Below are 27895 nucleotides of genomic sequence, written 5' to 3' on the forward strand. Positions count from 1 at the left end.
GTGAAGTTCACTGAGGATAGGCAACCTTCCTTTTGGGGGTTTCTGCTTTTCAGGACTGCCTTCTTGTTTGTGACTGCTGTATCTTTGCTGGGGTGACTATAACTTTATGCATTTCATATTGGCATTAGTATTAGCTTCACTGCTTCATTAAAACAATTTTCATTTCAGCCCACAGTACTCCTCTCCTTTTCTCAAGTCCCCTTCTCTGCTGGGGAAGGATCATTGGCTGCTAGAGCATCTGCTTTAATTTAGCCCTGGATAGAGGCTAAATGTAGACAGTATGCAAAAGCTGAAAAAGGGAAAACTGTGTTTCATAAATGGTTGAGGTTCATGGGACTTATGTGCTGTTTGTATGCCCCAGTGCTGAAGCTGTGGCTGTCATGGGTTAAGGTCAGCTATGTGACTCATGAGCTACCTTCTCTAGTGTGAAAGGATAAATACCTGTCTTTCATAAGGCATACAAGATGTGTAAATGTGGAAGTATACATAGTGCATGCATAGACTTTCTTCATGCATGCACAATCAGATTGGCTCTTTACCTGTGTTCCCTCTCCACTGTGAAAAGCTGGGGGGGAGGGCATCTAACCACTTTCCTAAAAGAATGTGATGGAAATTAGAAGGACAATGTCTCTGCAGCATGGGAATATTATAGTGAAAGGAAGAGAGATCTGTGATACAATGACAAAGCCATAAATGCTGAATAGCCTGATGTCAAACTAGCTTAGATAATTTTATTTTTTTTTAATGATGAAGAGGAATTGAAATGGACTGTATTTGTAGTTTAATGGAAGTTGTAGCTTAGGTGTGCTGGATATCTTGCTTTAATTCCAGTTCTCCGGGGTGTTTCTTAGCCCAGAGTTTTCTTGATGCTTTATCTTATGGCAGATGCTTTATAGGCATTTCACTCACTTAAGCTGCTATATTTAATGCATGCATTACTGTTAACACAAAAGGTGTTAATATCCATAATGTTGTTTGCTTTGAAAAAGCCAGCATTTATTTTAGCTCTTTATTTTTAATGTGATTGTCAAGATTTTGCTATGTGTGAGAAAGAAATGATGACATTCAAGCCACCTCTGAGTAGTAATTCCATTAGAGCACTTTCCAATTCCTTAGCTGTGGCCTTGGTTTCCTTAATTAGCACAAAAATTTTAATAGTGATGTATTAGTGAAAGGAAACCAGCTTAAGTATTATCTGAAGACCAAAAATAATACCCACTTCTCTGTTACAAGTCTGAGTAAACATGGACAGCAAGCAGGCTCTACAGGGTCTTGTCCAGGGGTTTGCTTTGAATGGTGAACACCAGAGGTTACAAAAACTCCCCACCACAACAAATCTTCAAAGCAGTGGCTTAAGCTGCAAAGTCCTTATAAAGTCTGGGTGCCTTGAACCTTCTTCCTTGATGTGAGCGTGGGACAGAAACAATCTGGAAATGGCATAATGAGTTGGTCATTGTATAGTGGGTTTCTTGTTTAACAGAGTGGATATTCAAATGTTGGAAATCTCATTAATAGAAGCTAATAAGATAGGGTTGCTGCCAGGATCCTCTGCCCATCTGAAACCCATCGCCACAAAAGCACCTGGGAGTTGTCCAGAGTTATTCTCTGAAGGGAGCCAAAAGGTGTTCACCATGGCAGTGTTGCTGCCCTTACCTGTGTATCTGGAGAGAAGTTGGTCATCAAACTATTTCCAGAGGAACTGGGCAATCTTCCTTGGTCTGAAGGATTTTAATTACTCATCTTTTACCTTCAGGATGTCCCAGGTCACCTTTCTAAATTATCCCTCCCATTGCACCCTGTCCTGGTCTTCTGCCTGTTTAACATATTTTTGTCCCATGACCAGTCCTGGCTATTCTTAACTTTCCTCCTTCTCCTAATTTCAGCAGCATCCATTCTTTGCAGGTACCTCTGCCTGGTCCCTCAATATCCTTCCCAAGTGTTTTGGTCTCTGCAGAAAAACAGCGTTGAAGGTGACTCAGGAATATTTAGATTAAAAATGAAGCAGATGATGATTATGAGTAATTCCAGGGTTAGTGTTCAGTACAACACAATGATGCAGGCTTCTGAGTTAAACTTTGCTTAACCTTTGTTTTCTGCTTGTGCTTGTTCTTTGGATCTATTCCATGATGTCCAAAGACCCTAACAATGATTCAATTTTCACCTTGCAAGGCACTCATCCAAGTGAATTCTTCATGCTGAATGTTTATGCTGAAATACTGTGGTGTTGGGGCAAAGCTGTATGTACAGACCAGTTTTATCTGCAGTATCCTGTCCTGCATTCTTTCCCCCTGCCCCTCAAATTTCAATGATTAAGAGCACTGAATACAATTACATAATCATATTATGAATTTTAAAATGAAGTACTTCTTCCAAAATTGGTATTTTTAAACAGATCTTGCTGCTTAAGAATAGCAAATCATCAAGGTAGCGTGTGTGTGCGCGCGCGTGCAAATGCTTACTACTTTTGAGGGGCTTGTTTGTTTGGGGTTTTTTCAACTTAAAAAGACCTCAAACTATTGGTTACATCAATGTGTAAATGTTAAACACCTGAAAATGCTATAGGTTTTTATACGTCTTGTAAACAAGGGAGGAAAGGATGAAAATGTTTCTTTTGTATTTAGAAAAGGTATACTTTTTGGCACAAGAAACAGATTTTTGTTTCACTGTATGTTTACTTCTATTTGTAGGAAAACCAGCAGCTACAGTATTTTTCCTAAGAAGAGAAGCTGAAAACAGGCAGCTAAAATAACCGCAGTCAGGTGGTTATTTGAGACACGGACAGGCAGAAGAAGATTGTACCACCATTTACCATCGTGGTGCAGCTGACTTCTTAAATTCTTTGATCACCTAATTTTCCATTTTTTTCCCCTCAGCTAAAAATAGTGCTGGGGTAACAAAGCAAAGGAAAGTTTAAATACTTTTGACTTTCCCTGTCATTCCCCCTTTACTTCTGCTGGTGCTAAAATCAATACACATTTCCCAGATATGACTCTGAAGTTGCTTGAGGCAAAGGAATCAGTCTGCAGGTTTACTGACAGAACAGTGTTAATTCAGCACCTCCAATAATGCAGACAATGTGAAACTGGATTTAGACAGATTTTGGTTTCTCAAAATAGTTGGCAGCTCTTCTGTATTGATTTCAAATAGATCATGAAATGTTCATGTAATGGAAGTAAAAGGATTCTAAAATCTTTTTTACCATAAACTGGAAAAAAATATTATGGATTGTAAATGACTCCTTAGTCCTTATTCCTCAGCTCTTGTTCATCTTCCCTTCCCTTCTCTGCCTTTCCTAGCAAGGAACTCTTGAAAAGAAGGTCTGTCAGCTTATAGGGAAGGACTGTGGCGGTCATTGGAGCTTGATTCTTCTGATGCCAGGCTTATGTAACTTGAGACTCTAGAAACTCCATTGTCACTTTCTCTAAATAGAAAAAATGACACCTAATATAGATTCTTTCTGGCTTTTTATCATTTAAATATACTACTCATAAATTTAGAACCTGTTAAAAATTATTTTTAGTTAGGAAAATAAAGTGCTGGGTAATGTTCTTTTTCTCCCCTACTCTTTCTGTCTCTGTGAATATAAAGTTTTCTCAAGTAATTTTTTTTTTTTTTTTGGAAGGCTTTTATGTTGCAAATTAGTAGAAATGTGTGTTATCAGAATAATTAAAATTCTTACAGGACTACCCTTGACGTTACTTAACTTATGGCTATGCCATGGCTTTAAGGGCAAGTTAATCATAAACACCTTCCTGCATTATTGAACAGCGCACAATGCAGTTGGGATATACAAATTTGTACAGCTGTGAACAAATACAGTTGGGATATTTTCTTGGAAAGCATTTTGTATTCTTGCCGAACAGATCCTCATCTCCTAGCCTGCTGAAAGTCCCCACATCCAGAACCTCCCTTCCAACTTCTGACAGCCTGCTCTATGCTAAACCTGACCAACGGCTCGTTAAAGAGACGTGGTGAAACAGCTCAGTAGAGTAGTAAGTCCCAATTTTAGATCCACGCAGAGTACAAAGTCAGTGCATTGCCATGGATGGTGTGCGCTGCCCTTGACGTGATTTTAACAAATAGAAATGGAATCATTTAAGTTCCTATTTGAAATAAAATAGGTGAAACAGAGTGAGAAACAGATTTGCTTCTGAAGGACCTCTGTGGTATGTGGTTTTGGTAGTTGATGCTGAGTAATGCAGAAATCCCTTATTAGCAAGCAAATTGGCAGGTTAATAAAGCTAGTTAATTTTTATGGTTTTTTGAGGAAGAGTATTATTCCATTAGAAGAATGTGATTTGCCAAACAGGAAACACTTAACTGATCTTGCAAAAACATCTTTTAAAAACTTATTAGCACTCTGTGTCCTCTCCCTTCCATTACACCCTGCTATTCAATATGGGACAAATTGATCTATCAATTTTTTCATCAAGCATCTTTTGCACTGTTTTTTGGTGTTTTTTCTTAAAATTCTTTAATATTACCTAGTGGAATATAACATAGTGCAAAAAGATTTTGTTTTAATTCCTGTCACCATAATCCACATCTAGCCACCACTGATGTTTAAATCAACTTTCAAGGATCTTCAAAAAGAGCGGTAGATAGTGAAAACATATTTGTTGGCTCATTTTTCCAGTGAGTATGTGGTGGGCTGACTAATGTGCATATCTTTGACAACTTTCCATCAAGGTGACTTTTGTGGCCATGGTGCAAGGTTTTCTGCAGCTTGTTGTCTTCAATGTGCCTGTGCTTGGTACCTTTTAATTAGAGGGGGCGTAAGTGGGCATTCTCTGCCATGTATGCTGCACACTGTCTCTGCTTCATTTCTTTGGTCTTGTCTAATTATGAAGCAATTCATGTCTGTACAAGGCAGGAGGAGATTCATGGAGTGGTCACAGGATTGCTTAAATTCTCTGTCATTTCTCATCCTCTGCTCAGTCCTTCTCTGTATATGTTCTTTACAGTACTTAGTGTTTGCTGATTGCTTAAAGAGGATGAGTCTGGAAATGAACTGGAGATGGGAGATGTGCATGTTTTTAGTAATTATAATCAGTAAACAGTAGCTTTTCAGAATTTTAATTTGTTGTTATTTTGGTTGGAGCCACTAGGAAACATTTTTCATAAATTACATACATTAGGTAAATAAATCAGTCCTTGTATCTGGAATGAATGTGCCTAAATGAATAATTTTAAAAAACTGAAATTTAGTAATAGCCTTATGCCTCAGAAGTGTAAAATGGAGATAACATCGAGGACTTCAGAAGCAATTTTGTTATTATATTTGACTTGTTAGTTAAGATTTTGTTAGCTTCTCCACAATTTGTATTCAAGCCCTGTGGATGAATCATCAACAAAAGTAAAGTAAAAGTAAAATCTAAAACTGACAATGTTTTCTTGACATGAAAATCTTAGCTATTCCCAATCTGTATCTTTTCTGCAGTATTAAGTACATTGTTGTGAAGGACAGAACCAGAGCTCTAGTGGTGCATGTAAGTAAAAATAATGGATATAGCTAATCTTCTGTTTTGCTAAGAACTTTCACAAGGACAAATACACTATGAGAAGTGTCCACACTGTATGTTTCAGTCTACCTTAGGTATAAACTGTGGTCCTCTAAATTATACTTAATTGTCCAGAGTACTTCTCAGGATCTCAGGTAATGATAGGACTAGGGGGAATGGAATGAAACTGGAAGTGGTGAGATTCAGGCTAGATGTGAGGAGGAGGTTCTTCACCATGAGAGTGGTGTAGCCCTGGAATGGGTTGTCCAGGGAGGTGGTTGAGGCCCTGTCCCTGGAGGTGTTTAAGAGCAGGCTGGATGAGGCTCTGGCCAGCCTGATCTAGTGTGGCGTGTCCCTGCCCATGGCAGGGGTGTTGGAACTAGATGATCCTTGTGGTCCCTTCCAACCCTGAATGATACTATGATACTATAAGCAGCGTGATCACTGGACTCTAGAGATGGAGCTGTTAATGCTGCTGGATGTGTACTTAACATGCTATGGCTTCATTGCATATTTTCAAATGAGTGTCTTGACTGGAAAGGTCTGGGCCATGAAGTAAGAGAGGTTGTGAGAAGATTGAGATGGAAGTTTGGGGTGACTCAGGGACCAGACTGGAGGTGCTGGGATTGCCCAAGTTGAGTGGGGAATTCTAGCAAGACTTCTGTATGGAAACTCATGGAGGAAGAGTGCCTCTGCCTTGTGGTACCTCAATTCCTATGTTCTAGCACAGGTGTAGACATAAAATTGGGCATAAGATGGGGCCAGCCATAGGTGTTGAGCCATGGGATAGCCCATCCTTCTCCACTGGAAATGTGATGGTGGTGGCATATGGAAGGGTGATGACAGATGCAGAAGGCTGTGTTCTCTGCCTTTGGTCTGAATTTGAGAAAAAACATGCAGGTTGGGGGAGTGTGCAAATTATCCATGTCTATGAACAGGCTAATAGCCTTGGAGACTTTGTGGGTGATGCTATGTGTCCTTCACAGAGAGGGTTATTAAACATTGGAATTGTCTGCCCAGGGCAGTCACCAGGTGGTTAACACCAGGAGGTGTTAAAGCTGCATGTGAACCTGGTGCTTGGGAACCTGATTTAGTGTTGACCCTTCAGTTCTGGGTCAAAGGTTGGACTGGATGTTCTTTGAGGTCTATTCCAACCAGATGTTTTCTGTGAGTCTGTGCATCTTAGTCCACAGCTGAGTTGTGGAGCTCCAAGCCAAGGGCAGAATAGAGAAACCAGGCAGAGCTTTGTCCTTTATCAGCTTGGAGTATTTGTTATCCCTAGTAACACTAGTAGGAGCCATATGGCAGAAGCTGTCAAGGCTAGTTATGGTTAATTCAATGAAACAAGTCCCTTTGATGAAAGTTTGCCATTTAGCAGCTAGACTAACAGTGCTTCACGTGATAAAAGTGTGCAGTGCTACAGCAGAGTACTAAAACTGTGGGATTTTGGCCAATATTAGCAGAAGGAGAAAACATCATGAAAAAAAATATTTAGCTCTATTATTATATATAAAAAAACCACCAACCAAAACTACTTGCAATTGTTAGATTGTTGATTATTTTTTTAATGGACGTGTGTGGAGCTGGGGAGTGGGTGAAAGCAAGATGTTATGTATAAATTCTTCATAATGATCCAGGATTTTAGAAGTATGAAGTAATTTCTTACAGTCTCAAGGCAACTAGCTCTACCCAGACGAGCATCTCAGCAATTGGGTTAAATAATTAGGAATAACATTGAGTAAAATTAAATAAAACAGGTGGGAGGCAGCTAAGCTTCTAAGCAAAATAAAAAAAAATGTGGTGTATGACTTCTGGAAGACTTCAGCAGAGACTGAAAGGAGATGTGGAGGAGAGGAAGAAATGAAGGGAGGTAATGAGATTGTGGGGAGAAAATGTGGTAGAAGCTTATTCTGATAATATGGGAAGTATGTAGAAAACCCCTCAGTTCTGTTGAAAATGACTTATTTTGAAGAAAAGAATGAATATACACATTTAAAAAAAAAAAAAAAAAGAAAAAGGAAAAAAAGTTCTACTTCCCAACTAATATACCCTTGTTTTCAAGATAACAGAAAAGGTCTCTCTTTATACACTAGAAAGACACTGGAGAAAAATCCTTCCATTTGTTTTCTGCTGGAAAGGTTTCTTTTATTTAAAGAAAACAAAGAGGTAGAAAAAGTAGAGCATGGTGCAAAAATAAGACATTTGGTTTATACTTTCACTTTACAAGATCTTCTACAACGAGAAATTCAGATTAAAAAAACAAAAACAAACAACCCAGCAAAGTGTTAATTTTTCTCTTTTTTTTTTTTTTTTTTTTTTTCCCTGAAATTTACCCTGCTTCACTAGGGAAAAAAGGCAGCTAAATAATAAAATGGCCAATAGTCATTTGAAAAAAGCCAGAACACGCCTCAATTTTATAAAATTTAATTCTGCATTTTCCACTGAGAAACAGAGCAGGGACAATTGAAGAAAATGGAACGAAATTGAGCAATTTTCTTTGTAAACTGTATGTACAAGTGGCAAATATGGAGTGTCTGTGATATTATTATCATTATTCCTATGACTACTTCTTGCTATGAATAGGTATGAAGAGAATAGTTTTCCAAAGACCTTTTGCCCTACCTTTGGGAAATTTTCCATACAGATTCTCAAAGGAAAAGATAAATACACCTGTTTATTGCTGTCCCTAAAACTCACTAACATCAGTAGCTACTTCCCATTGACCTGAGTGAATTATGGATCATAACCTCTGGGAAAAATTAGTTCAGATTAATATCATTAGGAACCCAAGCAGGTTAGCTTGCAAACTTGGTTCAAAGTATTTTTATTTAGGTTAGGTAAATGTGTTTTAATGTTATGCATACCAATAGGTACTTGCAGAAATAAACAGTCGCATAAAATGAGAAATATGTGATTGTGTCTCCCAAACTATCAGTGGAGGAGATGCAGAGGTTCTGCTCCATAGATAATAAATCTGAATGCCTAAAAAGATTAAAGGAAATATTTGCAATTTGATCAAACAAACTGGGGGGAATAAAATGAATTCCATTGGGATTGGGTTTGCAAAACTGAATAAAAAAAGTAAAGAAATAGCTTTGCAAAGTCAACTACAATTAATAGTTCACTATAAAATTAATATACTATATGGCAGAGGCTTGGGAAGAAGCAAGCTGTAAGGCCTGAAAAGACATGCTAATACATGGGTTGTTGAATTTAATTTTCATTGGGTTTGAAGACTTGCTCCTGCAAGGCTCATTACAATGTCATCTTCACAGAAGCAGTTGATGGTAGGAACAAGCAAATGTGAATGATACCTGCAGGTATTAGTTGTCCTAGCTGGTTTAGATCATTGATGCAGAGGCACCTAAGCCCTGCAAACAGTGACTCCCCATTCCACCCCCAATCCCTATTCTGTGTATAATTTCAGATGCTGTTGCCCCTAATAAAGGGAATTAATGGAGTTCATGCCCAGTTACTAGTGACTCTAACAGACATGAAGAATCTTCAGTGTGCTTCTCAGATTGGCAAAATAAGTGGTAGGAGAGACCCTGCACTAATTCTATCACATGCTATCAGCATACAAACAAAAACATTGAGTACATCAAGGTCACTTAACCTTTTGCATTTGTAGCTGATCTCACTGTTGCTTGCATAAAGACAATAGCTGTGCAGTGTCATGAATGGCACATGCAATGGTGTGACACTGGCACTGCCAAACTGAAGGGTTAAACATATTATACAAATTAATGCTTGCTTTTACTGTTAAAGAGTTAATGCTCAAGAGAGATCCCATAATGAAGTGTTGGGTCACATCTTGATATTTTTATTTTGTCACATCCCTCATTTATTTTCACTGGACTTTTAGGGTTGGTTTAGTCACTCTTGGATAAAATCCAAGAAAGAACAGCTTTGCCTGCATTTGCCCTGCTCTGGGAAACAGCCAATCTTGCTTGTAGTAGAGAGATGATAAAATCTTCCCAATTACTGGGACCTAAGCTGTGATACTAGCATAAAGTGAAAAAAAATGAAGAAACAATTTCATTTTGCCCGGAGATTTATTTTTTTTTAATTCTTTACTCACAGTTGTACCTAAGTACAGATTTTTCTCCCTTGTGCTGCAGGTCTTTTCTTCTGCTTAATCCTGAAATTAGGGTTTCTGCTTGATACATCAATCTTACCGTAGAAGTGACCATGAAAAAGACAGATGAAATTCAGTGTCAGTGCACGCAAATTAATACACATAGGCAAAAAAATAGCTAGTTATGCCTATGCAATAATGGTTACTAAATTAGCAGTTACCACTCAGGAAAGACATCTGACTGTTACTGCAGATAGTTCCAGGAAAATAGTGCAGTACTCAGAACCAGTCAAAAAAAGGCAAACAGGATTTCTAGGCAAGTAATTGAAATGAATGTCATTGCACCACATTGTACTGTACTTTTCTACAAGAAGATTTTGCAAGATTAAAAAAGATGTCTAAAAGGTGACAAGAATGAGGCATGGAATTGCTTTCTCAGGCAAAGACACTTTATGACTGAGAAAACGCAGTGGAGGACAGTTTAGAGACCCCAAGTGGTATGCAGGAGGTGAAGGGGAACAATTACTTTCTCAGAAGGGGAGCTGGGGGTGGCCAATATAAAGACTGGGACAGTCAGAGCTGCAGAACAGTGTGACAAAATACTTTTCTTTATAATGTTTTTATTGAGAAAAAGCAGAAATGGGTTTGCAGGAAAGACTTAGATACTTTTGGTGGAGATGTTAGGCTGGTGGCTAACGCTGTAGTCTGGATATAATGGGCAGTTTAGTTAGGAAGTCACCAGTTTGTAGAAATCTGTAGTGTGGAGATGCCCTGTGCCCCCTCTTTCTTGTACTCTTTTCATGAGTATCTGGAAGGGGCTGCAGAAAGAGATAGGTTTTTGACTTTGATGGGCAATTAGTTTGATACTTCATATCACTTCTGTCACTGTGCACATCTCTGTGGGCTGGGCATCTTCAAGGCTTTGTCTGGAGGTTTACAGCAAGGACACCATCCTCCCAAAGAGAGTAATTCATTGAAGCATCCAAGAACAGAATAAGTGGATTTTAGTGAAAGAGGACATTTAAAATTGCTATAAAACAGCTACAAAAAAAGTCAAAGGGAAGTGATAAAATGCACTCAATTATTCTCCTCGGATACTCTCCAGACGTCAATGCAATTTCATCGACTTCAGTGAAATTAGTGTTAATGTAGGAATGGAAATGCAGCAAATCTAATTCCAGCATCTCCTTCCTGGAATAGTGAGCAAGAAAACAGAGGTAATCAGAGAGAAACAAGTGCTGATCAGAAGTTGTACAGGGAGGAGGAGAGCTCCAGGAGCTGCTGCCAGGAAATAGAGACCTTTTCAGTCTCACATAATCACGAAGAGTTCAGCAATATGTGCACAGTGCACAGAGACTGAAATGAAAAGCCAGATTTTTTTGTTTGTTTGCTTGATTTAGTTTGCCAATGTTTATGATCTTTTGTTTTTCTGTTGAATATTCTCAAACCTCTTCTACCAGGACATTGACAATGGCTTGTCGTATTTCCAGTAATGTTTTTATTTTTGGTATTATGGAGAGCTGTGGGACTGGTGGAAAGAGGTGTGGAGGTAATGGGCTTCATACAGTGTTTAGACAGCTCTTGTTTAATTTGAAAATGGATCACTCTGTAACCTTTGAAGTGCTGATGTCCAGTTCTGTGTACATATTGCTGCCTGGTGTTCTGATCCTCTGATAGGCAATGCAAAAATACATTTAGGTTGTTGCCTTCCATTGCTCTTCAGCAGAGCAATTTATGGCACTTGCAAAGTGTAGAGAGCATCCTGGGACCATAGATGTTCTCTCAAGTGCCATAAGCTCTACCCAAATATACTGGGATTGAAATAAATGCTTTGAAGATGAAACTACTGCTCAGCACATTCACACTAATATCTTTGCACAGACTCCTCTCCACTGGTGAAAAGTGGCTTCATAGCAAAGGTAAGTGACAACAAGATGACAGACTTGTGATTGAAACATAGTACCACCAATGCATCAGGGCTGGGAGGGTAGGTGTACTTTGAATATATGAAGGGTTCAGCAATAATGTTGAATGCTAAATTAAGAGGCCAACTTTTTCCCTCCCCCATCTTACTGGAAGGATACAGTACAGAATACATTTGATTTTACAGAGTATAGGAGTGGGAAACGTGCTTAGTTTTGCAGTTAGGTTTCACTTGGCTATTGACTGTTTTACAAGACAACCACTGAGGAAGCTCTGAAGAAGCTGTCAGGCTCAGTGACAGCTCAGCATCTGCCACAGCTAAATCAATACTGTGATGAAGGACAGGTTCCCAAAGTAGATAATCAAAGCAGAATAAAGTTGATTCACCTTGAAAGCCTGAAAATACTAGTGTGAAATTTTTTGGACAAAACCAGCATTATTTAAGCAAAACATGAGAAGTGCTGAGGTCTGATCCAGAGTAGCAATTTGCCCAAGCATTGCCTTTAGGGTGAGTGGGGATGAAGCTTTGCACAAGATGTGCTCAAAATCCTCTAATAAAATGGAAACCTGGTGCTAATAAATCTGGTGATTTGGTTGGCCCTGGTAGCTTAGCAGTGTGCCTCGGAACTTGTGGTTTGGTTTGTGGAATGTATTTGATTGCAATATAAATGTAGGGGTGTATATGGAAGTAATAAATTTAGATTGGACATCCAGAAAAAATTCTTCACCAAAAGAGATGTCATGCCCTGGAACAAGCTGCCCAGAAAAGTGGTAGAGTCACCATCTCTGGAGGTATTTGTAGATGTGGTGCTGGGGCATATGGTTAAGTGGTGGACTTGGTAGTGTCCAAATACTTCAAGGAAGGTAACTTTCTTTTAAGATAGACTACCAACATCACATGGAAGATTTATGTATGGAAAATTTTCCCTGGCTCTGTCCAAAGATGCTGAGTTTGTAGAACTGAGAATTACATGGAAGGTGCTTCTGTGAATGACTTAGATGAGTTAAAAAAACCATTATAGTATAGTGAAGCCAGTTTTGTGGCCATTTTACAGAGTAGAATTATTCTGAAAATAAGATGCAAACATCATATCCAAATTGGAAGCTTTAAATAATAATTATTAAAGTACTTAATGTTGTTCCTCAAAATATCCTGTAGTTACATACAAAAATCTATCTTTGGAGATCAAGCTGATGAATTAAAATCCAGAAAGAAGGAACTGCTGAATAGGAGTAGCATTCCTTTATCTGCCTTCAATCACACTAATACTTTCAGGCAGGTATTATCTAAGCAGGCAGTGTTATGCTAACAGGTGTCAGCACACTTTTCCTGGTTATTTGTGGCTTGTGCTTTATAGCTGGGATAATTTGTCTGATGGTTGCAAATCCATTCCTGTTAATTGTGCTGAGATAAAATTGAATGATTAATTAAATGAATAAAGAAAGTCAGATTTGAAAGAAGTAGGAAGAATGGGCAAAATAAGAGACTGAAAGGGAAATCAGCATCTCATTCACATTATATGTTCACCTTTACATTTCAATACAGATGTACCTGTGTGTACACAGATATATGTATTTGTGAGTATCTAAACCACACCAACATGTATATTTAGATAGTAAAAGCTTTTATGTTGGCATCTGCAGGAAAAAAAATAATAATGCAGGAGCAGAGAAGTAGGAACACCTTTGAGTACCATCTAGAACTTTGAAGGGGTCTTTAGAAATTGCTATTATATTATATCATAATAAGACAGGGAGTTTAGATGGTGTTCCTCAGTGAGCAAATTATGTTCTGTCATCCTGCCTCCAGCAATATTGCTATCTTGGGTTCATCTTAATGTGACAAGAACTCAGTGTCCCACTAAAATATTCACTTAAAAATATTAAACAAAACCAAACAAACAAGCACACACACCAAAAAACCCCCCAAAAACCTTTGCAGTTCAAATCCAACAGCAGTCAGGTGGTTTCACATGGCAATACTGACAGCTGCCAACTTTGCATGGAGAACTTTTTTCTGGAGATGATCCCTTTAGTTCATGTGCTTTCATTCAACAGTGCTGGAGACCCTTTGTGTCCTGTGCTTGTTACTGGTGACAGTACTGATGTGGTGAGGCACAGTGAGAAAGGTGCATGGGATGGCTTTGATTCTCAAGTGTCAGTGTTGGCAAATAATGACAGCAAAGACAGCACTCTGGGTTTGTTGTTTTTTGGGTTTTTCTGTGTGGTTTTTTTGTTTGTTTATTTCTATTTATTTTCTTTCTTCCTCCCCCCCCCCCCCCCCTTTTTTTTTTTTTTTTTTTTTTCCCCTTTTCCTGGAGAGACCTGCATGGAAATGAGGCAATGTTAAAGATAATATTCAAAAAGGAGAAGAACATAAATATGGGATGGATCAAAGTGCTAGAGGCATGGGGTTGCTGGTATTCATAGTGACCACAATTCATAGGAATTTTGGTCATCCACTTTGCTTTCCTTCTGCACTCACTGCAATTCCTTTAGGAAAGTGATTGTGTTGTAACTGACATTTAACATTGCACAGGACTTTATGCAGGGTTTGTAATACTCATATGTCATTTGGTAATAAGGTGATGGATCTCTGAAGAAACAGGAACAATGAAGCATTAGTATCAGAAATGTTTGAGTTTCTTTCTCTAGATGATTATTCTCTGTCTTTATGTGACCTGTTAAACCCAACTTCCACTGCCTATGAAATATGTAGAAGAAGTCCCAACTCTCAGCCTCTTACTTGCAGAGCTTTTAGAGAAAAGGTTTGCAGAATGAGGGCCACTACAGTACAAGACATGGATTTTTCTTTTTTTTCAAGCAAAGTGAGGGTTGGCACTCAGTTAACACAGGGTCAGGCTATTTGCCCTGCTACTTGTTGTGGTGAAATTGCAGCCATTTTTCAGGCTCTGCCTTCCATATGATGCTTGACACCCTTGGATAATAGGAGGAGGAAGAAGCAGATCCTAGCAGACCCAAGACACTTAAAGCTTTCCATTTGAATGTAAATGCATGACAGTGCATCCAAATGCGATGAGGATACCACTGAACATGTTCAGGGCTGTATTTCTGATGGCTACAAACATTTCTTAGGTCAATGACCAAAGTAATCTATTAACATGGGATGGCTGTAGTAGGAAGTGTCGAGCACAGAATCATAGAATTGTGAGGGTTGGAAGGGTCCCCAGGGATCATCTAGTTCCAACCCCCTGCCATGGGCAGTGGCACCCTCCACTAGATCAGGTTGCCCAGAGCTACATCCAGCCTGCCCTAAAAACATCCAGGGATGGGGCTTCCACCACCTCCCTGGGCAGCCTGTTCCAGTGTCTCACCATCCTTGTGGTGAAAAACTTCTTCCTAAAGTCTGATCTAAATCTCCCCTCCTCTAGTTTGGATCCATTTCCCCAAGTGCTGTCACTACCCAACATCCTAAGAAGTCTTTCACCAGCTTTCTTGTAGGCCCCCTTCAGTTACTGGAAGGTCACAATAAGGTCTGTTGAGAGCTTTCTCTTCTCCAAACTGAACAATCCCAACTCTCTTAGTCTGTCTCCATAGGAGTGGTGCTCCAGCCCCCTGATCATCCTTGTGGCCATTCTCTGGACACATTCCAGTACATCCAGATCCTTCTTGTAATAGGGGTTCCAGAACTGGACACAATACTCCAGGTGGGGTCTCACCAGAGTGGTTTAGAGGGGGAAAATCACCTCTCTCGACCTGCTGGCCACACTTCACTTGATGCAGCCCAGGATATGGTTGGCTTTCTGGGCTGTAAGTGTACACTGGCATCTCATACTGAGCTTCTCATCCACCAGCACCCCAGCAGGGAAGATGTGTGTGAATTCAAGCTCCTTGGCATCTGCATTGTCTTACCCAGGCAGTGCTCAGCTTCTCATCCCCAGAGGGGGCAATGTGTAATTTTGTTCCCTGTGCTGCTGCATAGCCTTAGCCAACTTCAACTCATGCCTATCACTTTCTCAGGGTTAGAAGCCAAACACATTAATATCTATGGACAACAGTAGCCTTAATTTAGGACTGTGTTTTGCAATACCAATTCAGCCAGCCTTGGATTGCAACTGTATGCAAAAATATAGCTGTTCAGCTCGTCACATTTGTATGGTGGAGAGGCATTGGAGCTTTAAAGTAAATATTTTCTGTTAGCTAAGTGCTCTCATGAAAAAAGGCTCCCAGTTTCACCATTTAAAAATTAGCAACTGTAGAAGTGCAGTTGAATGCCCTTATTTTATAAGAATTTATGCATGAATTATGGAAAATGCCCAACTGCATCCAAAGTAGCTGTTCCACTCTGCTGCGCAGTGTACCCTATAAAGGTTAGAGCAGCAAATGTGAGTTCCTACAGTTCACTGCTGATAACCTTAATGACACAATTATTTAGTCATCAAACGAGTATCTCATCAATGTTAACAGGGATGTTACAGACCTGTCTTTATTATCATTAGCCTATTTATTATTCATTGCTATAGAAGAGGAAGGTGTTAAGTCAGGAATGTCAGCTGCACCCATGGAGGAGCCATGCATGGATGGCTACTGCGTTGGCAATATGGTGTAGGAGAAGGGTGGTTTTCGGATAGCTTTGGAACAGCTATGTTTGGACTCTGACTTAGGAAAGATTGTAAACATCTTGTAACTGAGGAGAGAAACTTGGTAGAATTTGGTTGGCTATGCTAGGATATCGTTTTGTTATTTTAACCTATTATATGCTTTAATTACACACACGCCAGTAGAAAATAACCAGTTAAGATGTGACACATGCGCCTTCTGATAGCGTATATAACTTCACTGAGTAGTGTAATAAACGTCTTCTCCTGCTAACATCTTGGCCTGGAAGCTGTGCTCTAGGGTGCTCGAACACCTACACCCATATTACAACAATATGGGACTTAACATGTGGATGCAGGCACTACATAAAGAGCATGTAGGCCATGGTAGCGATGGAATAAGACTGGCCATGGAATGCATTCATTTAAACACAACTGTATCCAGATCCCCCCTGTTTTAAGCTGTCAGATGATTTTGATGAGAAGTTTAGAGGTGAAGTTCACTGACTTTTCCCCATTAGTTTCCATTGCAAAGTGGGTGTAACAATGCATTGATGGGTCTTATAGGAGGATAAGTGTATTGGATTATGTGACATAGGATAGTACAGTGATATGACTGCAGGGGTAATTGGACAAAAGAGGGCTGTGTTTTTGTTGTTGTTTGTTTGTTTGTCCTTTGGATACTTTTGGAAGTGGACACTGCAGTGGCTTTTCCAGATGTCACTCTGAGTAGTGCCTGCAAAAATTCTGCAGCATAATCAAATGTATTAAGGTGAGGTAGAAAGAAATAACAAAAACCTGCTCAGCTTTTAAAATACTATATCAGATATCTGGGCACTGGGCTTATATCTAATTAGCTCTAGCAACTATATATGTTGAAGTTTGTGTTGAGTCTCTCCTGAGTGAGGTAGCTTTAATAATTTTAATCTAGTAATCTTACAAGAATATCTTAATTCCAGAAATTCTGCCAAGGAGTTTCAGCTAGGTTCAGTATGCAAAAATGAATATCAGTATTTTCCCAGGATTGAGACCTCATTTTTCTTCTTTTCAATTACAATTTAGAGGCATAGTGTATATGCTTAGATTAATAATACTCTAAAATAGAGCGGACCATAGGGAAAATTACATCTCTCAGTCAAACCTTCAGTTCTTAAGGACAGATGTTCCTGTCTGGACATGTTTAGCAAACGGTCCAGTCCATGCTTTGGGATAATTTAGGTAACTGTGTCATTTGTTTTTAAACAGACAAGAAGATTTGTGTAACATTATTGCTAAATCATTCAAAAATGTTTTATGTATGTACAAATGTAGTGGCACACATTTTATATACAAAATGTACAGTACTTGGTACCTTGAGTATAATTTTAGGGGCATTTTTCAATGCTAAGGGGTAAAAATAGAAATTAAAATAACAATTGAACCACCTACATCACTTTTAGGACTGAGAAAATGTGTTTCTACATTATATCAAATTGATCTCTATGGAATCTAAAGAAGAGTATTTCAGATTTATACTCATAGGATAACTAAGTAATGAGTGTTGCATGACTGTAGGAGCATAACATGAAGCATCTGAAGAAATACAGTTCATTAAGGAGAAGGTGAATAGATGTAGTTTGAAGTAGCCATTTCAAGAAATGGTGTAATTTTACCTTCAACCTCTATAGCATCATCTCCTATTTCTTGTGAACAGACTAAATTAAAACTAGTGAACTATATGCTCATGAATACCTTTAGAGATTTCTTTAGAGATTGTTTAAATCCTTTTCCTGTCAAGAGAAGATCAGCACCGTATTTCCTTTAGAACCTTTTGCAGATGATCTTTACTACTGCTTCTGCCTGCCAAAAATAATGAAAATACAGCAAAAGTGAAATACCCTCAGTAGGACTCTTCTGGCTTTGTTTATTAAAGATGAGAGGTAAGGTTCACACCTGGCACTTCAACAACTGCTCATTAAATAAGGATCCTCTGAGAAAATTTTGTTTACTAATTACAGGCACTGAGTAATTGATGAAAAGCCTTAAACATTTAAAGGCTGAGAAAGGCAACAGCAGTTCCCCTTCCATCTATGCTGGATGGTCATCAGCATGTCCGCATGTGCATGTGCCTGCACATCTGCATCTGTGTATAGTGGGATCTCCTATGTGCGCCAGAGGCAGTTGGCTTCCTGAGCTGAGACATCTCTTGCCAACTGATTTGCTGATCCAGCTCACCTCTTTGTGCTGTGCCATCTCTGTCATATTTGCAGCTAAAGCAATTACTTCAGCCTAAATTTGGATGGGGAAGGTAACATTTATTTTTTTAAAGCAGGTTAATCTCCTTTCATTAGACCCTCCCATGCAGAGGACCATTTCCCAGGAGAGGAGTGTCACAACAGGTGTAACAATCGCCATGCAAATTTTTATTTAGGTATTTATTGTTTTCTTACTAGCACAAACTTGTTTTGTTGCATTCCAAGACTTGCAAAATAACAAATACTGGCTTTTTAAAAATTGCTCCCTTTTCTAGGTACTGTGTAGAGAACAAAATGGAGGGCTGATATACAGAGAAGTTGATTTTCCATGATAAATTATGAAAAATGTGCTCTCCCAAATAAAACCAGCAAACCCAGTTCCAAAGCTACCAGTGCTGGCATAGGGAAGCACCACAAGTGAAGAAAAGCTTAGGTCTTCATACCTTCAAAGCTAAAGCTGTGCCTCAAAGCAAGTTCCTTTTAAATGCTTTCTAAAGACCTCCCCCTGTGCAGTAACCTGTATGAGACATGGAGTATTTAGATGAATTCAACAATGTGTCTTTACCGTTTTCAACAGGAGGCAAAGAAAGGCTTTAATTTCCTGCAGAGGGATAATATTGATTTTGTCTGTGCAGACTTTATAGCTGCTGAATTCTGATTTAGAAGATTTTGCAGGTTTGATTCAATGACTTATTCTGTCCTTAATTTCTTGTACAGACATACTCTGTTTAAGCACAACTTTTCAGGACCCTGCATTAGAAGACAGAATTTATCTTCTGGCTGTAAATTTTCTGCAAATTGTCTCTACTAAAGAGTTTGTTTATTTGGTTGGGGTTTTTTTTGTGTGGTAGATGCTTCAGAAAAGCTGTTTTCACCATGGCATTCTTAGCTGTTTCTAACCTGGCAGGTGTCAGAGTTGAATTTCCTTTTCCCCAGCTTTACAGGGCACCATGTCATGTTTTCAGCCTGCCTTCTTTGTAGGTTTGTGTGGCCAGCTAGTTTTTGTGTCATAATTGCATATGCAGTCTAGCTGTAGTTACAGGCTTATATAAATTTTATTCGTGCAGAAAAACAGTGTTTGGGGGAGCTTTATGGCTTTTCTTCACATTTGTAGTCACATAATCTACAAGGGCAGCTAACATCAGAAAGCAAGAGATGCTGTTCATTCACCTATGTGATGAACTGATTTCATGATAAATCAGCAGCTGTGCTTCAGAAGGATGAGGGATGTTGCACTTAAGAAGTGACACTCCAAGTTTGTCGTACTACAGAAGACTAAAAGAGCAGAGAAAACTGAAGGAAAGAAGAAAGTCAGGTGACATTCATCTTGGCTTTTTTTTGATAATCTGTATGCTCTCATACTCTGCACTTTGCCTGAGTTTATATATATATATATATATGAATGGATACAGGGGTGCAGAAACTTTCAGTAACTGACAGATACAATACAACAATCAGTAAAGCCAGGAAAAAGCCCTGCCCTTACAAAGAGATTTATTTCTGGACATCAGACAGAGTATTAGTCTGCTGTGTTTTCTAAAATTGAACCCTCATGTTCACCTTTGCTACACATTGTGTGACCTTATTTGATATCACTTCTGTGTTGAGATGAAAATTCCCCAGGACTTTGCGAATACAATGAACAAGAAGATCACCATGGTATTTTTAGGTGGATGTAGTAAAAGGCACTGTGAGGAATAAATTTTTCTGTTAGGTATCAGGAAAGCACCATGTTTCTTTAAAAATAGCACCGCTCACATAGGGGTGATGAGCAATAGTTAATTAGTAATTAAATAAAGAGACTTTTCTGGAATGATTTAGAAATGTGTTGCATGGAGGGAAGACGCTATGCACTGAGAGACAGAAGGCATTTTGTCCTTCCATAGTGGGTTATTTATTGCTGTTTGTAGGCTGCAGATGCTTTTCAAAAAAGCAATATGGAAATGCATAGCTGAATTCTGCTATAAAGAACCTCCGAGCAAAGATTATTAAAAATGACAGGCACATTTCTGAATATTTGATAATGTCAAGAGCAGAAGCAGTGCTGCACATTGGTGTTATGAGATATCAGAACAATTCTATTTTCTGCAAAATCTGTAATGCCTAATGGAACAATGTCATTTTGGGCTTGCTTGCAAGGGTGGTTACATTTGGAATTCAGTGAGGCACCTTAAATTTGTTTGACTTAAATCATCTTTCAATCTGCCATGACTCAAGATAGCACTAGTGAAGATATGCACTTAACGTTTTGCTTAAATGCTTTGCTGAATTTAGGCTTCAGAAATTAACTGTTCTCCAACAATAGGATTTACTGCATTAGATTTGTAACAGTATACTGAGGCTGATGCCATTTCAGTTGAAAAGGCTTACTTAAACCACAATTTTTTTCAAATATGCCATGCCTTTCTTTGGTGTCACACAGCTCAGCTGACTAAGCTGACAGGAACAGTGGCATGTTTGGAAAGGTGAGAATCAAACCAGAAGAGAATGGTTGAGATAGTGCTTCCTACTGTACCATGTCCTCATCCTGCCTTAGTAATGTGTCCTCAGAAATAGGACTTCCTATTGTTTGGTAATCCGATTTTTCTCTCTTTGGAATCATTAGTGACTGGTGTTTAGAGTTGCCATGACGTACCTGAGTTATCTGGTGGGGCTGGCTGTGAAGTTGGGCTGAATCTTTCATGCATGCATCTCGGTCATTGACACAGAATCTTCTTTGTGTAGATATCTCACTGCCAGGCTTCTCAGGTTGCTTTCTTCTTAATTTTTTTTTTTTTTTTAAATTATTTTTTGGGCCTGAGGCTATCCTTTACTTGTAGCACATGCTAGCTGAGCTAATCTTACAAGAGATCCGTGTGATTCTTTGGGTAGTGCCTTTAAGGTTTAGTTTAGATTAGTATGGAGTTAAAATGCACAATTTTAAAATAAATCCATGTGTCAACGTGCACTGAGCTGAATCTGCTGCTGATACTCAATACCATACTGCTGTCCTACCAGTTTCAAAGTGAGAGTGCTGACCAGAGCAAAGTATTATATGGGGCTTGAAGTTCAGATTGTAACATGAGATGCTTCCTGTTCCAATTGCTGGTTTTGGTTTTCAGCTTTGCGATACTGATCTCTTTTCTTTCTTCTTTTTCCATTCCACTGGGCTGGCTGTGGGTCAGTATGGGGAGGGAGGTCAGTTGCTGGTTTCTGCATTTTGCTGTGTATTTTTCTGCAAACAGGTTGAGGTAATTGTGCACAGTATTAACTCCTTTTCCAGTAGAGCTCTTTATCTCAACCCAGAGTTTGGTTTTGGGATTTTTTGTTGTGGTTTTGTTGGGTTTTTTTTTTTGTTTGGTTGTTTTTGGGGGTGTTTTTTGTGTTAGTTTGTTTGTGGGTTTGGGTGTTTTTTTGGTTGGTTTGTTGGTTTTGTGTGTGTGTGTTTGGTTCTTTGGGGGGAGTTATTTGGTTGGGTTTTGGTGGTGGTAGGGTGTTTTTCTGTTTGTTTATTTGTTTTTTGGGTATTATTTTCCCTCACTTCTGTGTTGGGAGAGAGCAGGCTGTGTTAACCCAGCGCAGTCCATATTTGTAAATTAATGCACACCAAGTGACTGTGTGACCTGAATGAGTGAATCCAATAAATAACTCTGTACTTTTATGTGTACATTAAGAGAAGTTTTACACTGATGTATTTGCAGTGATTTGTAACCGTACATAAAATTGTTTGACATTATACTTGAATTATGAGTAGCATTTGTTGGAGTATACATATTTAATTTTAATTATCTTTGTGTTTTTTTCAGCACTTCTTTATGCAACTATTTTTGGGAATGTCACCACCATTTTCCAACAAATGTATGCCAACACCAACCGATACCATGAGATGCTGAACAATGTGAGGGATTTCCTAAAGTTATATCAAGTCCCAAAAGGCCTTAGTGAAAGAGTAATGGATTATATTGTCTCCACGTGGTCCATGTCTAAAGGAATTGACACAGAGAAGGTATGAGTACATGAGGTAACAATCTAGATAGCAAGAATTCATGTCCAATATGTACTTAGAAACATGACTATATAACTCACTAACCAATTCTTAACTGCATGCCGCTCCATTGTTGTTTGTGTGTTGGATCAAAACCTCGATGTTTTAAAGGACTGTTTTGATACTTTGGAAACATGCCTTTATTTTTTCATTATGGTAAATGTTTTCTGTGTCTCCTTTGCCTAAATACTAAATAATTTGAATGTACTTAACTATTGAAATCAATAGAAAATTGGTCTTCATATTAGCCCAAGAACATAATTTAGTGTCTAACCTACATCATTGTTATTCTGAAAACTATTGGCGTCTGTGAGTTGCAATGAAATGAGTTGATTGGCTTGGATCTTCTGCTGTGTCCAGGACATTGACATATCCATCATCATAATTAGTATAGGATTTAATAGCAGTAGAGATTGATCGCCCCGAGCTAAAATCTCTCGGCTAGAACTTCTGGCTTTTGTATCTCCCTGAAGTGATATGCAGAAGGTGTGACATAACTGGCAGCAATGTAGGGTGGAAGTACTACAGGACTTTAGTCCTCTGAAAGGACTGGTCATTTAGGTGTCTTCAAAAGCTGATTTAAGGAGGAGGTCATCTATGGAGAGTGATTCATCTTCCAGGACAGACCAAGTGAATTGTCCTGAGGCCTTGATTTCTCTGTGATATGTGCAGTGAGTGGATATTTTAGAGAACTGAAGTCATATGGGAGGATTTCCACCTGCAATACTTTGAATATAAGCAAGACATAACAGGTCTAGCTTTCTGGTCAGTGGAGACTGGTGATGCTCCTATGGCTTCTGTGGACCTGATATACGTCAACTGAAATTAGGCATTCAGGCTCTATGAAGATTTCCTTTATAAGAAGTTAAAAGCAAATGTCCAATGGAGGGTAAGGAAGCATCATGATAGATTAGTATCTTAAAAGGTCTAATGCTTGCAGAGTTTTGAAGTTGTTGCTTCAGTTGAATTTATTTTGCAATATAGGATGATGATGCAGCTTGTTCAGCTATATCAAGATGAAGTTGTTACACTGATTTAGTCTTACATCATGCAGATGCAATATCAGTTCTTATTACTCATCTGCTGTGAAATTCAGTTTACCATCACAAATACCTCTCTTTTAAGTAACAAGGATTTTGATTTCACTATGCCACATTCTTTAATATGTTGACTTATACACTAATACCCTAACTTCCCAGTGTCGATTCAGTGTTAAAAGTGAGCTTTTGTATTGTAAACTCCTGTAAATGCATTCAGCCCTGTTATGTAAACTCAAAACCACGTTAAGCCAGAATCCTGTATTATTCTACAGTTTAATTAGATTGTAACAATGCTTTGCAATTAATTAGGATAACCTATGCTTTAATTACTGATATTTCCTTCCATAGTTTCTGCATGTGTGGTTTTATAGATAACAAAAAATGCAGTTAGAGCCATAATCTTTGAGTCACAGTAAGCAGTGTTCTCTGGTCTGTACCATAGTAGTGACTGCTTAGTCAGAGAATTAATATGGCTGTAAAATCTTTGACTTAGGTTTTTAACAATTTTTCCCTGGTAAAGTCTTGCCTAAACTTAGGCCTGGATCCAAAGACTATGTAAAACAATGGAAGGATTTCAGGAACTTCTGGATCTGGGCATCAGTAGTTGCATCTAATCAACCTGTTGCAGAAGAACAGAGACAAGATAAATGTAAGAACTTGAGCATGTGTTTGAATGTTTTGGTGTTTTATATCCCTTACAGCCTGCAAGTCTGCAAAAGCAACAGCAGCCTGTAGTGCCCTTACTGGACACCTCTGTGTCTGTATGAGTGTAAAGATCAGGCAATTTGCTTTCACCTGCAGGACCTTGGCCAAAGTCAGGATTTGGTTTAGCAAAAGAATGGAAAGCTGCTTTGTATCCAGGCAGCCTTCCTACCTTTATCTCCACTCAGGAAGGTGTTATGATGTACTTCATGAAAGCAAACAAGAAAACTTAAAACCCAACTGAAAAATGATAGAAACAGTGGTACAGAGACTAGTCATGCAGTGTGCCTCTTTTCTTTTGCATTAGTTCCTTCATTACCCATTCAAGCCCTATCCAGAATAGGTTGCAGTAGAGCTTTACTGCCCCAGGTCTTGAACTGCTCCTCCGAACTGCTTTGTCCAACAGCCTGAATGTGACCTTAGGGGTTTCTTCCAGTCTCCTTTTCAAAGCTTCAGCAATGATTCTAGATATCTTTGCACCACATGATTTCCCATTCTCCTTAAATTTTCAATAAGCTGCTTATCTTGCAAAACACATGTGCTCATGACGTGGTAATTAGTGAAAAATTTACCAACTTTTCAGTTTCCATCATTCAAGGATGTTTTCCAACCTCACATATAGTATTACATCCTAAACTGTTCCAAATATATCTGCATTGTCACCTTGGAATGTTTTTGCAACATTTATCATGCATTTCATTCAGTCGCTCAGCGTGTTGAAATGTCTTTGTTTTGAAATTCAAATTCAGAGAACAAGAAGGTTAATGTACTAGCGAAGAATGAAATTTCTTAGAGTGTTACAGTCGGTTTCTATGGTGATGAACAATCCTAGTAATTTCATGGAGTAAAAATAAACACATGTGCATATGTTTCCATGATAGCTACAGATTTTAAATTAATATGGTTGAAATTAAAATACAACTTAATAACTTTAGTGGAGTTACTCCCACTTAATATGTGTGGACTTACTGTGTCAGATCTCAGATATCTATCCCTGAATGACACATTCAGTATATAGTCCCAAGGAAGATCTTGGCTAAAACTGAACATTTAGTCCTTGTTGCTAATGAGAGCATGCTGTCCCAAACAGAATTTTGCCTTAAAGCCTCAGTCTGTTGTTCTTGTGTCTGTCTTAAGCACATTATTATGACTTCCCTGTACTCTTTGGGAATAGCTCATCTTCAAATCCTGTCTCCAAACCACAGTTGCTTCAGCCTGTCTCTGAGTGTTCACAAATAAGGAATTAACACTGACACTAAAAGCATTAGCATATTTATTATTATTACTTAAGGGGAAGCAAGTGGCCTCTGATCCATAATCTTAAATCACTTAAACATGAAAGCTCTCCTCTGACAGCTGGGATGATATATGTAATACATGCACATGAACTCTTATCTCCTGGTGTAACAACATCTCAAACAGGATGGATTTTTAATTTTTATTTTTTTAAAATTTATTTTATGTTTAATACTACAAGTTTCAGGGTTATTCATTCAGCAATGAGCAGAGCTAAATACACTGCAAAACTACGAAGCCTTTATGTACTAAACCGTGTCTCTCATCCAGTGAAACCTGTTATTTTGAGAGAGGTAAAAAGAGGAACTACATTCTCTGCATATGACCATTTTTAAGCAGCTGAAAAAATAAATAAATCTTTGCATCAGTAATTTGATATCTGAAACACACTGAATTCAAATCTCTTAGTTTTTATTGAAATCTCTAGGCAGCAAATGAAAAATTTATAGATATTAGCTCTTCTATATGAAATAGGTCATTATACATGAAAGCAGAGCAACCATTAACTAACATACAGGATATCTCAAGGTCTCAGCTAATGATAACGTTCTGAAATGTCAGTAAAACCCAAAGATTTTCTCTTCTTGACCCCTATGCTTTCGTATGGCTTAGGATTTGCTCAGAAACCAATTAAATAAATGTCTATCATGTTTTAACAGTCAATTGCTTCAGAAGAGCCAGAAGTTGAAAGAGAAAAAAGGTGTCTAGTCTCAACCTAAGCATCAATGGCAATTTGAAAAATGAGAGCAAATTCCACAGTGCAATGACTGAAACGGAAATCATGGAAAAATGACTCAGTATTAAAACTGTTCATTGCTGGCCTACTAAGCTTTCATGCAGGAGAGATGGATTTATGGTAAATAGACACACGTTGTAGCTTTATTAAACATTAATCTACTGAAGGACAGTGCAGTTTAGTCATGCTTGCTGTTAGTAAGCTCTTAAAGAGCTGTAGCAATAATTAGTGGTACCTTGAGATGAATAGGAGAATCAGACTGCCACTCCTGGTGTCCCATCACACAGAGGTGTCTGTAAGTGCTGGCTGCATTTCCTTGTGGATGACCAGGGTAGAAGACTTCCAAGCTTCATGAGAACTTCTACAAAATTAGGTGTGACAGCTGTACAATTCCATGCTGAAGAGGGAAGGTAAAAATCCTTTGGACAAGTATTTTTGTTTCATTGTAGAAGCGAGGTTGTTGGTCGTTCCTTGCAGATCGGGACGAGGTGAACAAGAAGTCTTCCCTCACCTCACAGAGCTGAGCTAGGACCAGGTACAGTTGCCATCCATGGTTCTTTGGAGAGTGGGATGCAGGAGACATGGTTGGGGTCTCACTATCCTTCACATGGGTCCAAGAGTGTGGTCAGTGCACCAGTGGGGCTTTCTGTTTCACCTTTCTGGATGGTATGGATTATTTACCTCCTGTGTGCACTGTGCAGAGTCATGGTTATCCCTGCTTCTTGAATGTGTTCATTTTGGAATTGGTACAGACTAAACTATGAATTTATCATGCTTGAAGAAGTGTCAGGGCTATGGAGCAGCTCATGAACTTATCTCCTGGGGGACCAAGTACCCAAGTCAGGCATTTTCCTGAGCACTACTATCAAGGGAATGTCAGAGAGGGAGTTCCAGAGAGCACATCTAGTGAAATGTCTTCTCCTAGTGCTTTCTTAATACTCTCACTCTTCAATGTCTTTGCATAACACTGCTTGTTAGAAAGGAGAGCTACCTCCAGAAGAAGCACAAAATAAAGTTGTCCACTGATGAACTTCATTGTTCCAACAGTGACCTTTGTACTGGAGATTGTCACTCAAAAAAAATAGTATGACTATGCCATATTCTTTTTGATGTCTGTGTTTCTTTTCTTTATCTGAAATGTTTGTTTGTTAATAATTGAATTGGCTGTAGTCTGATATTCTTTGCTATGTTAGTAGGTCATGTAATGACTGTGTGTGGGATCGATATTATAGGAAAGCTGAAACAATAAAACCTTTGACTTTACAACCCTTAGGCAATCTGAGATCTGGTACTTTGGGTCGTCAGTGAGTGTTACTAGTGCGTCACACTTTCCGGTGCCTTAGACAAACCAAAAGACCCTGTGCTGGTGAACCACTTGATTCCTTAAAACACATGGTAATGCCTCTCATCGTCCCCTGTTTTTCAGACCCTTGGCCAGATTCTTTCTGTGTTCATAAGACTGAATTTAATGTAGAGCCAGTTTCTAGGGATTTTTTAATGTCTCTGACACTTCTTGTTGAGTTGAAAGCCAGTTAATTTTTTTACTATACCCCTACCATTTTGATTCAGTTCAGTTCAAAAAAACAAGACAAACTCAGCTTGTTAGACCTTATTTTCAGATCTCAATTTCTGAGCATTTAAATACAAGTGAGCTTGGATTTTAATGCAATTAAAGTGATCATGCCATTGCTGCTGAAATTCAATTCTTAGTGCCAAGATAGTCAGTGATGTATTAAAAATTAACATAATGAATACAGGGTTAATAACTGTTCAGTTCCATACATCACTGTTTGAGTTACTTA

At 38.6% G+C, this 27895-nt stretch overlaps 1 protein-coding gene across 2 annotated transcripts in view; it reads left to right on the top strand.

Moving 5' to 3' along the window:
* Positions 1-27895, top strand: part of KCNH5 (potassium voltage-gated channel subfamily H member 5) — a 157166-nt gene that overhangs the window by 82488 nt on the left and 46783 nt on the right. For both annotated transcript variants that reach the window (XM_068148930.1, XM_068148928.1), the window contains exon 8: positions 22081-22280. In XM_068148930.1, the coding sequence (XP_068005031.1) occupies positions 22081-22280 (200 nt within the window). The remainder of the gene's footprint in view (positions 1-22080; positions 22281-27895) is intronic.

Source organism: Melanerpes formicivorus, unplaced genomic scaffold (assembly GCF_026170545.1).
Source record: "Melanerpes formicivorus ecotype bairdi unplaced genomic scaffold, bMelFor1.0.p_v2 SCAF_17, whole genome shotgun sequence".
NCBI classification, from domain to species: domain Eukaryota; kingdom Metazoa; phylum Chordata; class Aves; order Piciformes; family Picidae; genus Melanerpes; species Melanerpes formicivorus.